Here is a 13,472-nt window from a genome sequence, read left to right as displayed (position 1 = left end):
TGGTGGGGGTGGGAGGGTACAAAGAGAGATGTGAGAGTTTCCTTGATTGATGACGGTGCCCATGCTCAGCATTAGCTGGTGTTTGCGTATTGACCAAGAGGTCTGATCTGATTTTGAGAGTAATGTGAGATGCTATGGGCTGGCACCAACCTTTCGCCTCTGGGACCTGTCACAATGTCCAGCACTTGCTCGTGCGATGTACTTCTCCTTTAGCCGGACCAGACGCAACACTGGGGCCGGTGAGCATGTACCACCACCATCGCAAACTCACCACCAAGGAAGGCTTCCATTTTTTTTTTTCCCCCTTCTGTTTTTATACTGGGTCACTGAGAATAACTGACAACCATGTGTGACAGTACAATGTTATGGATCAACCAACCCCTTTCCAATTACGTCAAGGAGATAGCCTCGACCCAACTTATTTGAAGGCAAGAGTAAGGTGCTGTGTTCCAGACGTAATATGATTGGTTCCACTGCTTGGCTTTAAGCAGAACACACTTTATTCTCACCCTACAGTTAAGATGCAGACAAAGGAAAGAAGAATTGGTGTAACTTTAACTCTGTTGGAAAATGTAAGAGAATAATAGATTTAACTACGAGACAGCAATTGTTTCAATATGGTAACATCCCATTAACGTACTCTTGGCAAATTCAGTCAAGCAGATTGTCTCACGTGTGGTGTTTCTCTAATCCAGGAGAGAAGAATACCTTAGAAAGAATTCTGGTCAAGGGAGAGCCTCCAGCTTTTTGCAGTACTCAAGAGCGATGTCCTAGCATCCACAGCTAACTTCAAAATCCCAACAACTGCTGAAAGCTAAAACTAAATGACTCTGATTACTAAAACCCCTGGTTCTGTTGGAACCTGACTCCACCCATTTAGCCTGCTTCAATTGTTCCAACTGTTTTTTTCAAAAAAAGCCCAAGGCCTCAAAAGATGTTTACTTTAGAAGCAGAAAATAGGTGCAGAGGAAGGCCATTCAGCCCTTCCAGCCTGCACCATCACTCAATACAATCATGGCTGATCATGCACTCTCAGTATCCCCCTCCTCATACCCCTTGATCCATTTAGCTCACATCCAGCTCCCTCTTAAATATATCCGACCCACTGGCCCCAACAGCTTTCTGTGGTAGAGAATTGAACAGGTTCTAGGTGAAGAAATTATTATCCTCAGTTCTGAATGGCGTGCCCCTTATCCTTAGTCTGTGACCCCTCGTTTTGGAGTTCCACAACGTCAGAAACATTCTTCCTGTATCTAACCTGTCCAGTCCCATCAGGATTTTATATGTTTCTGTGAGATCCCTCCCTCATTCGTCTTTATTGGCTTGGAGGAGACAGCTCAGCACCTATGGCTCAAAACCTCTCCAAAACAAAAAAAACCTGGACGAAATATTGTTACAGCAGTATGAATAATTCATGCACAGTTGTGAGATCCTCAACCTTGTTCCCCCTCTGTCGAGCATCGTGGGAATACTATAGCGGTGAACTTACCTGGGAGTGTTGCTACAAATATTCAGTGAATATTGATACTTAATACAAACAGAGCCTCAGAATACATTCCATTCAGAGTGTGAGTAATTGTTCTTTAAGTAAAGAGTATCGTCAGACAAGGTTGCATTTTTGACTTGGAAGGTTTTGGGGTCATAATGCACATTTTGTACTGAATTGCTGAGTGACAGCAGTGTGCTGGTACCCTCGGGGAGTGAAATATCTGACCCACTTTACCCACACTAATGCAATAGATTCATCCACCCTCAGCTGTGGTTCCTCAGCTCAAACCTCTTTGCTCTTAACATGGCAGAAGGGGCATTTAGATGGTGCTGTTTGAGCACAAGGATGTCCCCAAGGGCACTGCAACCAAGACAGGTTATGTCCCTGGCTTGTTAATCCATAGAGCAGGAGTCCATTGTCTTTATTTCTAGAATGACGTTTTTCCTTTCCAAAAAAAGGCAAAGTCTGCTATGGGTAAAAGTAGCCGCAAAGCTGCTGCATCGTCATTAGAAGCCCAAATGGGTCCTTTAGCCCTGCATCCGTGTAATTGATTCTTTGAAGGGTCTGCTAAGCCATTTAGGACTTCCTACAAAGCTTGCGAACCCAGAAAATGGCTTATTTCTTTCTACCGGGTGGCCATTTAGTCATGAAAGGGAAAAGATAGTCGGGGGATGGTGTTGAAATGGAGAGTAAAAGGAAGTGGGTTCCAAAGAAGCTGGTGGAATCAGAGTACAGTGGAACCAATAACCTGAGTTAGGTTTGGTGGGTCAGTGACTTGAATGGAAAAGTGGGCAGTGAGCTAGAATCTGGATTAAAGCAGAGTGGCTCCTTCACCTGTTGAGGCTTTACAGGGGCACCATGCACCTAGTGATTGGCACCATGTCTGGAGATGGATATTTTGAAATTTAACACTAGTAAAAGTCCTGCTCAAGTGTTCTATGGTAGATGAAGCAGTTACTATGCATATCCTCCCAGTTGGCTATAGCTTCAATGTAGGATGGTCAGTTTGTTTATTGATGTCAAACCAATAGCTGGAATTTCGCAACATGCCCAGCTGCAAAAGTGCACCATGGATGTTCAGTTCTACTTTAAGTATTGATACTGATGAAGCGATCCAGCCCTACCTCTGGTGTGCTAACACAGTCTTCAGCACGCTGAGAAAAAGTGTTCGAGAACAACGACATTACATCCTATACCAAGCTCATGGTTTACAGAGCTGTGATGGTTCCTACCCTCCTGTGTGCATCTGAGGTGGGGACAGTCCACAGCAGACACCTCAAGACACTGAGCAGTACCACCAATGCTGCCCACACAAGAACCTGTGAATCCACTGGGAAGACAGACACACCAATCCCAGCATCCTCGGCCAGGCCAACATGCATGGCATTAGGGCACTGACCCCCCCTCCAATAGACTGCGATGGGCTGCGCATGTTGTCTGCATGACCGAACGTGAGACTCCCCAAGGAAGAGTCTACTCCCAGCTCTGAAACAGTAGGTGAGCCCCAGGTGGACAGAGTAAGTGCTTCAGTGATCGCTTCAAGTCCTCACTGGAGAAATGCGGCGCTCCCACCGACACCTGGGAATCACTCGCACAAGACTGACCAAAGTGGAGAAGGAGCATGTAGGAAGGCATTGAGCACCAGGAGACTTGTCATCAGGAAAAGGTGAAAGGAGGGTGCTGCCACACCAATACCCCACCCACCCCTTTCCTGTGACCACCTCCTGCCCCAAGTGTAACAGCCTGAGGTAGCCACATCAGTATGTACAGTCCCAACAACCACACCCTGAGAGTGGGACAGAGTCATCCTCGCCTGCGAGGGACCACCCGAGATAATGATGTTGAAAATCATTATCAGCGCCAGATTATAGTTGAACAGGCTTATATGGAAGTACTGTACAAGCTATCAGAGCACTTCTCCTTCATCAGGTAGCAGCACTCCGAAAGCTTGTACTTCTAAATAAACCTGTTGTGCTATAGACTGGTGTTGTGTGATTTCTAACTTTGTCCACCCCCAGTCCAACACAGGCACCTCCACATGATTTAGTAATACCTGTGCTCCTCCCTAGACTTAACTGTACCTTTACCAAGCCAAAAGTGAGGGGCAGCAAACTTTTTATTATATGCAGGAGAAATGGTCAAGAGGTAGCTGCATAGGATATGAGGGGATACACCAGTATATCATGAAACCTGAACTTTCTGCAGATTTATTTAGCATCGAGCTGTTCAAGGGATTCCTTCGGAGCAAAGAAAGAATCCAAGTTGGAGGGAGCTGGTTCTAATCTCTGTTTTTCCTCGAGGCTTATGATTTCCCAAACATGCTGTCTTGTCTTCCCAGTTAAGTTGCTTGTTATACTTTCAAGATCATCAATGCATTCCTCCCATTTTTAATGCCTCTATTCATTTGGCACATCCGTCTTCAATAATGCCTGCTCTGAAAGTAAAATAATTAAAGCAAAGCTAGCCATTCCAAGTGCAGGGTGAATAAGTGGATGAAATCTGGTTTTCATTTCTGCATACTGTGTGCCACTGTTCACAGACTAGCTTTCTTATTAATCAGCAAAATTGTGCAGTTTCACATGGTGCAGGAGTGCAGTGCCGTGTAACAAACACCTTGCTTTCTTTGCCCCCTATGCTTTGGTGCAGATGTTTTCATGACCCAGTTTTCAGCCCTCCAAACCTCTCGCTCGGTCAGAACCCGGAGGCTAGCCGCAGCAGAAGAGAATATCGAGGTAGCTCGCACCGCCCGCCTGGCTCAGATCTTCAAAGAAATCTCCGACACAATCATATCCTACAAAGGTACGTTTCTGAACATGTCGTTCAACTTGACAGCAGGGAGGCCATCCACCCCCTCTGATCTGCTGCTTCATTCGATTAGACCATGGCTACTGCTGTATCTTAGTTCCATTAACCCATCTTGTTTCAATGACCAGTAATGAAATCTATCATTCATTATTCACATTTGATCTCTTATCCCCAACCTCCAAAATTCCTAGCCTCAGCAATGTTTGATGGAGAGTTCCTGATTTCCACAACCCTACTTGTGAAGCTGTGACTCCTGAAATCACTCCTGAGCCAGATTTTAAAGTGATACGTATTTGTACTGGACCTTCCCACTCAAGAACATAGTTTCTGTCATTCTCATCAAATCCTGAAGTCATCTTAAAACACCTTAATCGGATCATCCCATAATCTGCTCAACTCAAGTGAATACTTTAAAAGCATATATCATCTGCGGCACAGTGGCTCAGTGATTTACGCTGCTACCTCACAGCGCCAGGGACCCAGGTTCGATTCCCGCTTCAGGCGACTGTCTGCGTGGAGTTTGCACATTCACCCCGTGTCTGCATAGGTTTCCTCCCACAATCCAAATACGTGCAGGTCAGGTGATTTGGCCATGCTCAATTGCCTGTAGTGTTAGGTGCATTAGTCAGGAGTAAGTATAGGGTAGGGGAATGGGTGTGGGTCGGTTACTCTTCACAGGGTCAGTGTGGACTTGTTGGGCCGAAGGGCCTGTTTCCACACTAGGGAATCTTAATTTGATCTAATGCAATCTCATAGTTACAGATTTTTAAATCCAGTATATGTTGTAGTCGGTCTTTTTGATGTTTACAGGACACTGCTGTAAGTTGATGACAATGGGATGAGTTGTCCTTTGTTTTTATATAAATAGAATGTTACTCATCCACGCTTTTAATTAAGTGTCATTATTTATTGTTATTAATATGAACTCCAATGACAAGAAGCATTGACATAGCACTTACTGAAACATTCCAAGGAGCTCATTCCAAATATTGATACCAAGTCATGTTGGGGGGTAACAAGGCAGGTAGGTTTTCAAGTCCCCCATGGATCATTGGCTAAGGACATGACCCACTTCACATTTTTAGCAATATGTATTTAAATAGTTAAGATGATTATAAATCACTTTATGTACTGCAGTCCCAATTCATTCATTCTGCAGTCAAATAATCATTAGCATTTGAAACTTCACTAATATATTTCTTTCATTTCAAAATTTCTTCAGATTCATCAGAACAAGCACTGGCCACGCCCCTCCTGAATCTACCATCAAGGAAAAAGTAAGCAGTTTGTTCAGTACATCACCAGATGGAGTTTGCCAGGGACAAATGGGCTTTAAAGATGGGCACTGAAAGACTGTGGCAAAAGTTTCTACATCACAGCAACAAGATGAGGCCATTCAGCCCTTCAAGACTTTGCTATTCAGTGAGAGATCATGGCTGATCTTTAAACTGTCTGCCAGTGGCAGATGGGACTTAAAACTAAAAAGTGAGGTGAAGCAATTTGGAAGACTTACAAGACGAGGGAGTCCTCAGCTAGGAAGCTCAGAGGGCTCTTGTGCTTGTCCACTGATCCCTGAAGGCAGCAGGGCAAGTTAATAGGGTGGTTAATAAGGTGACATGCGCAATGCTTGCCTTTAACAGTTATGACATAAATTGTAAGAGCACGGAGGTTATGTTGGAGCTATGCAGGACTTTGGCTAGGTCACAGGTGGCATACTATGTAGTTTACTGGTTACTGTACTGTAGGCAGGATGTGATTGCATTGGAGTGGGTACAGAGGAGATTCAATAGGCAATAGGTGCAGGAGTAGGCCATTCTGCCCTTTGAGCCATCACCACCATTCATTATGATCATGGCTGATCATCCTCAATCAGTATCCTGTTCCTGCCTTATCCCGATAACCCTCGATTCCACTATTATCCAACTCTTTCTTGAAAGTATCCAGAGACTTGGCCTCCACTGCCCTCTGGGGCAGAGCATTCCACACACCCACCACTCTCTGGGTGAAGAAGTTTCTCCTCAACTCTGTTCTAAGTGACCTACCCCTTATTTTTAAACTGTGTCCTCTGGTTTGGGACTCACCCATCAGTGGAAACATGCTTCCTGCCTCCAGAGTGTCCAATCCTTTTAATAATCTTATACGTCTCAATCAGATCCCCCCTCAGCCTTGTAAACTCAAGCGTATACAAGCCCAGTCGCTCCAATGTTTCAGCATAAGATAGTCCCGCCATTCCGGGAATTGACCTCGTGAACCTACGCTGTACTCCCTCAATAGCCAGAGTGTCTTTCCTCAAATTTGGAGACCAAAACTGCACACAATATTCCAGGTGCGGCCTCACCAGGGCCCTGTCCAGCTGCAGAAGGACCTCTTTGCTTCTATACTCAATTCCTCTTGTAATGAAGGCCAGCATGCTATTAGCTTTCTCCACTGCCTGCTGTACCTGCATGCTCGCTTTCATTGACTGATGTACAAGAACACCTAGATCTCATTGTACTTCTCCTTTACCTAACTTGACTCCATTTAGGTAGTAATCTGCTGCCTTGTTCTTGCCACCAAAGTGGATAACCACACATTTATCCACATTAAACTGCATCTGCCATGCATCTGTCCACTCACCTAGCCTGTCCAGGTCACCCTGTATTCTCCTAACATCCTCCTCACATTTCACCCTGCCACCTTTTAATACCTTCATCTATATCATTAATGTGCATTGTTAAAAGCTGCAGTCCCAGCACTGATCCCTGCGGCACACCACTGGTCACTGCCTGCCATTCTGAAAAGGAGCCGTTTAGCACTACCCTTTGTTTCCTGTCAGCCAACCAATTTTCAATCCATGTCAGTATTTTGCCCCTAATACCATGTACCCTAATTTTGCTCACAAACCTCCTATGTGGGACTTTATCAAAGGCTTTCTGAAAGTCCACTGGATCTTCAGAGTTACGTCCTCAAAAAATTCCAGAAGGTTGGTCAAGCATGGTTTTCCCTTCATAAATCATGCTGACTCTGACCTATCCTGTTACTGCTATTCAGATGTGTCGTAATTGTGTCCTTTATAATTGACTCCAGCATTTTTCCCCACCACTGAGGTCAGACTAACTGGTCTATAATTCTCTGTTTTCTCTCTTCCCCCCCTTTCTTAAAAAGTGGGACAACATTAGCCACCCTCCAATCCGCAGGAACTGACCCTGAATCTATAGAACATTGGAAAATGATCACCAATGCATCCACGATTTCTAGAGCCGCCTCCGTCAGGTCCCGGGGACTTATCAGCCTTCAGACCTAACAGACTCTGGGATGTTGCTTGGGACGGACTATTTTTCTCAATGAAGAGAGAGGCTGAATAAGCGTGGGTTGTTTTGTTTGGAGTAGAGAATGCTGAGGGCCTTCCCTGACTGAAGTTGATAAGATTAGAGGGGCATGTACAGGGTGGGTAGGAAGCAGACTCTTCTGTTTAGTTAAAGGGTTAATAACAACTTATTTAAAGATGCAAGGCAGGAAGTTTAGAGGGGGTTTGTTTTACATGAGGGTGCTGGGAATCTGGAATGTGCTTCCTGGAAGGATTATTGAGACAGGAAACCTCACAACTTTTAACAAGTTCTTGAATGAGCACTTGAACTGTCCCAAGGTTCAAGGCTATGGGCCACGTGCTGGAACGAGGGGCTAGAGTAGATTTGGAGTAGTTTTTTTGTCAGTGCAGACTTGATAGACCACAGAGCCTAAACTGTATTGTATAATTCTGTGATCTTTCCTTTGGAACCAAATCACTCTGTACTGTTTTGTCAAAAATCTATTGTTCTCTGATTTTAAAATGATTAATGGAGCTCACCAGCTACTGCTGTTAGTGAGAAGGTCCTGCTACCCTTTCTGTGATGAAATATTTCCGAACTTCTGTCTCAAATGGCCTGCTTCTGATGTTAAAGTGGTGTCCACTTTTCCTAGACTTCCCTCCCCACAGAGGAGAGTTCTCTCTATCTACCCGATGACTTCCAATCAAATTCATACACATCTGAATCAAACCAACCCTAAACATTTTATATTCCAAATTTCCTCATAAATTAGTCCTTGGATCTCAGAGAACATGCTAGTGAATCTCTGCTGAGGCTGCTAAATCATTGCCAGAGCTGTGTGTGGTATTGCAATCTGATCAACCCTTACATGGCTATTCCAAAAATCCATCTTTTTATATTCCAGCTCCTGACATAACGAGCTGCACATTCCATGATTATTTTTGTTAATGCGGATCTACATCTCTCTGAACCTCCATCTATCATTTGAAGTGGGGAGGGGGGGAAGCCTTGGTTCTATCCTTTTTTGTTCGGTCCAAAATGGTTAGCCTCCCACTTGACCAGCATTGAAATCCAGCTACCACGATTCTGATGTTCAGCTGATGTCTCTGTAGTTTGATATTCCTGTCTGCACTATTTACAGTTCTACCAATCTTTGTGTCACCAGCACATAGTGGCATCTAGATCAGGAGAGGTTGGTTTCTATTTCCTGACCTGTGATGAGCGTGGCAAATCTCCATTAGGGCAATACAAGTGGCCCCGGAGCAAACTGTTAAAGATGTGCCTGTTACCTGAGGGTTCAGGGTGTGCTCAGCTGTGGTTGGCCCTCTTTCCCGTCCCTCCCGCCCTTTTCCACCACCTTCTGGTCACACGCACATACCCAAGAATCCTTATTCTTCACCTGGCCACAATCCCTACCCTCACAATAAAAACGATTTGACTTGAGGGAAAGGATGGGGAGGCCATTGGAATGTGGCAGTATTTTTGAGGTTCCCTATCTATCTTCCCAGTATTTGCCTAGAGCAGCTGTGTTAGAAACAGTGTCATTTGAGAAAGCGTATAAGATCTCAAGGAAAATAAAATCATCAAAAGATTTGTCCTTTCCTGCTTTGAATTTTAAGTTTCAGTCAGTTATCTCTTTCCAGAGCCCACGTTAAGAAAGAACTGTGGGTTTTCCCGCAAGCTCCATTCCCCTTCCTCCTCAAAACTGCCAGTGTAAGGCTGACTGTATGTTGGAAAAGAACTCACTGGAAATTGAGCACTTGGGAACAGTCCCAAGGACGTGACATGGGACTGAATAAGTCCAAGTCGGATCTCTTTTCTAGGCTGACTTCATCCTCCCGCCTGGTTTCACTTTGGTGTGCTGTGCTGTGGGCCCCTCTCTCCCTTTCACCTGGAATTCTGTCCGATTCCTGGGGAAAGAGAACAAGCCCCCACAGCTGTTTGATCCTGTCATGTAATTGGTGCCTAAGTGCTCACATCTGTGAAGCTTGGCACTGTGCACTTCCTGTAAGGCAGTATTAAACTAATCAGGGATGGATACCGTGGGACCTGCTCATTGCTTTTCTAATGAGTAGGTGTTTGCTGCAGCAGAGTTCAATGAGAAGTTGAGGCAGTCTGTTGAATGTAACTTTTTTTTTAAAAATAATTCAGCTGTCGAAATGATGCCCATGTTGCAGTTCATTTTGATTACAATCATTCTCTTTATTCCAGAATGGAAATTCTTAGCCTGAAAAAGGCACCCTGCTTATTACCATGAGAACTTTTAACACATTCAATCCTCAGTTTAAAATAACAGCAAGTAACTCTTACACAATGTATTGGAAATAAAACACAGCACAGAAGCAGGCCATTCAGCTCAGCTGGCTCATTCCAAGCAAACCACCTCTGTCCTCTTTTTAACTTAGCCTTTCAGTATATCCTTCTCTTCCTTTTCTCCCTCATGTGCTTTTCCGTCTTCCCTCTGACTGCATCTCTGCTATCTTCCTCAGGACTCCCTGTGGTAACAAGCCCGCAGTATTGCCACTCTCCTTGGAAAGGTGTTTCTCCTGATTTCCCAATGGGTGTCTCTTAGTGATTATTTTGTGTTTTGGCCTTTCCCACAAGTGGAAACATTTTCTACCCTATCAAATCCTTGGATAGTTTTAAAGACTTCAGCTCTTCTTCAGAAAAGAAGAAATACTACTGTCAGTATTCAAACCATACAATGATTTGACAACTTGATGGTGACATTCCCTGAAACTGCCACTTTATTTACAGCTTTTAAACTCTCAAGTTGCCACTTAGTGGGATTTCAGTTTACAGTCCCTCCAGTATTAACCTAAGCCTTTGCATTAACAGTCCCGTGACATAAACACTATACTGCCATCACCCAGCAGGTGGGAGGAGTCTTTTACAGAGCTGAAAATGTGTTGCTGGAAAAGCGCAGCAGGATTCCTGAAGAAGGGCTTATGCCCGAAACGTCGATTCTCCTGTTCCCTGGATGCTGCCTGACCTGCTGCGCTTTTCCAGCAACACATTTTCAGCTCTGATCTCCAGCATCTGCAGTCCTCACTTTCTCCTCGGAGTCTTTTACAGCCCAACTCATTCAAAATGTGTAAACTTCCTCCTGACAGAACAGACATTTAAGGTAGTGAGCACATAGGAATGATGGGATCAATGTGTCCCAGGCTCAGTGTCCAGTCTCTATTGTACTGAGAGCTACAGTCATCAGCAGGAGCAAGAAAGGGTGCAGTTCGGGTGTCTTGCCTTGGATTGTGAGCTGTGCTGTTAGGAGGTCTTTGTGTGCATTGAGTGAGAACCAAAATGTTTCTTTAAGCTATGCTGCCTCACCTTTGAATAATACAAGGGCACCCCTTGTCTCAGGTCAAGTGCAAAGAACCTCCAATTGGATGAGGTACCAGAGAGCACCATGAGGGGGCACACTTCATGAGGGGGCTATAATATACTCCTCCCACCTGCTGGGTGAACGCAGTGTAGTGTTCATAAGGCCAAGGTAGACGTCTTGCTGGTCAGTAGAGATTTTACTTGTTTAAGGTTGATTGAGGAATCTAAATCTGACAAAAGGTGGCTTATCATTTGAAGAGATGCAGCCTGTAGATTGAGAAGTTACAGGGCAGAAGGACGTCATTGAGCCTGTTGTCCTTACCAAAACTCTGCAAGTATAACACAGTCCCACTTGCACACCTTTCCCGTGCAAGCTTGTTTTTTTTAAAACAAGCACCCATTTTCCTAATGAAGCTGGTGACTGAACCTTTCCTCACTGCACTCTGCGTTCTGTCTCCTCCTCACTCTCAGACATAGCTTGTTGCATTGAACCCCTTCCCTAATTCCTCATATGCTCACAAAGGAGTGTGTACTGATTTAATTTCTAATTTCTCCATTTTAAACAGAAAATCTGATTATTATGAGAAGATTACAGATCCAATTGATCTCACAAGTATCGAGAAACAGATCCTCACAGGCCATTATAAGACTGTAGAAGCCTTTGATGCAGACATGCTGAAAGTCTTCAGGAATGCCGAGGTGAGGAAGTAGTTCTTTACCTTGGTTTGGCAGCTATGACCATTGTTATTGGGAAATAGTCTGCTACCCATTGCATGGTGTCCAGATCATGTAACCTTCACGAGTCACTTGTTTTCCAATTGCTGTCATGAAGAGTAAAGATTATGTTTATGTTCTCACCCCTCACCCCTTCATCTGAGAATGTGTTGCTTGGCTTAATATCTTGCTGGTTTTGGGATCTCCAGCCTTGAATTCCCACATCATCAGCTTGTGTTCGGGTCATCTTGTTGAAAAGGACGTTTAAAATGTCATCTGAGACAGCTGGTGCTGTGGGTACCGACAGTGTGTGCTGTGGTACTGAGCTGTACGTTTCAGGTGATCCTGTCAGGATTAGCTGATCTTCTCCAGGCCAGCTGTAAAGATGGTCAGGTTCGTTTCAATGCCCTGTGTTAGGAAAAGGAAGTGTTTCTACCCTGGATATGGGTATCAGGTAAGGAACCACTGATGATGCTTTAACAAATAGTCTCCTGGTGCCATCATGGGCTTGGCCTTCAAGAGAAAATATGATAATTAATTAAAATTATATAAAATAAGTTACTGGGGAAGCAAGCTATAGACATAACTTTCTAGAAGGAAAGGAGGTTGATAATGTTTTGAGTGTGAGCTTGTGGGGATGAAGCATTTGGCGGGGGGGAATGTGAAAGTGGGCATTAAGAGCTACAGGTCAAGATTGGAGTGGTGCTGGAAAAGCACAGCAGGTCAGGCAGATTTCTGATGAAGGGCTTTTGCCCGAAACAGTGATTTCCCTGCTCCTCAGATGCTGCCTGACCTGTGCTTTTCCAGCACCAGTCTAATCTTGACTTTAATCCCCAGCATCTGCCTATGAAGAGCTACAGGCTTAGTGAGTTGTGTGGGTGGGAGTAATGGGAGGTAAGTGGGGTTATGGATTATTGGAAAAAGGTCAGGCTTGTGGGCCCTAATGACTTTTTGGATTTCTGAGCTTTCTTGTTGACAGTGTTCATGTTGGCAGGTTAATTTGTGGGAGCTCATTAGCCACAACTGGGAGCAGATGCCGGCCCAGCACGTGAGGTAATCAGCCAGACATTAAGGCCTTTGGCTGTGATAATGAGATGCCAGGTAAATGGCTTTATGCACAGCACTCTGCAAATACCTCGCAGCTGTGTGGTCAGTTCACAGAGGTCATTGATGTTAGTGAACTGGCTGTGTGGGTTTTGTGATTTTTTTTAGTATCTGTTTCAGAGTCATACAGCATGACAACAGACCCTTTGGTCCAACTAGTCTACGCTGACCATGTCCCCAAAATAACCTAGTCCCACTTGTCTGCAAATGGGCCATATCCCTCCACACCTTTCCTCTTCATATACTTATCCAAATGTCTTTTAAAAGTTGTAACTGTGCCTGCAACTATCGTTTTCTTTGGTGGTCTGTTCCACTCTGTGTAAGAAAAAATAGTTGCCCCCATGTCCTTTTCTCAATCCCCCTCCTCTCATCTTAAAAGATATGCCCCCCTAGTTTTGAACTACTCCACCCTGGAAAGCATCCTTGTCATTCACCTTATCTATGCCCTTCATAATTTTATAAACCTCGATAAGGTCATCCCTCAACCTCCTACACTCCAGTGAAAAAAGTCCCAGCCTATTTTTGTAACTCAGATGCTCCATTCCTGGCAATATCCTGGGAAATCTTTTCTGAACCCTCTCCAGCTTTATATTTAGTAATTTTGTTAAATGTTTGTGCTTTGAAGAATGTTGGTGCTGGGAATGGATTGCTTTCTTTTGGAAGTCACCTTTTTTGCATTATTTTATCAGTTCAGGTATTGCATGGGGAGATGTATTTACTCAGCCCCATCCAGTGTGTTTTAGCTTCCA

General features: G+C 44.4%; 1 protein-coding gene across 5 annotated transcripts in view; it reads left to right on the top strand.

The window, feature by feature from the left end:
* Positions 1 to 13,472, top strand: part of ash1l (ASH1 like histone lysine methyltransferase) — a 223,919-nt gene that overhangs the window by 188,229 nt on the left and 22,218 nt on the right. For all 5 annotated transcript variants that reach the window (XM_087985157.1, XM_043684016.2, XM_043684013.2 and 2 more), the window contains 3 exons: positions 4,136 to 4,288; positions 5,517 to 5,571; positions 11,472 to 11,604. In XM_087985157.1, coding sequence (XP_087841283.1) covers positions 4,136 to 4,288; positions 5,517 to 5,571; positions 11,472 to 11,604 — 341 coding nt within the window. The remainder of the gene's footprint in view (positions 1 to 4,135; positions 4,289 to 5,516; positions 5,572 to 11,471; positions 11,605 to 13,472) is intronic.

The sequence above is a fragment of the Chiloscyllium plagiosum genome, unplaced genomic scaffold, assembly GCF_037043375.1.
Source record: "Chiloscyllium plagiosum isolate Xiang-an unplaced genomic scaffold, Cpla_swu_hap1 HiC_scaffold_50, whole genome shotgun sequence".
Classification (NCBI taxonomy): domain Eukaryota; kingdom Metazoa; phylum Chordata; class Chondrichthyes; order Orectolobiformes; family Hemiscylliidae; genus Chiloscyllium; species Chiloscyllium plagiosum.
The sequence above is the reverse complement of the archived record's forward strand: the minus strand, read 5'-3'. Positions and strand labels throughout refer to the sequence as shown.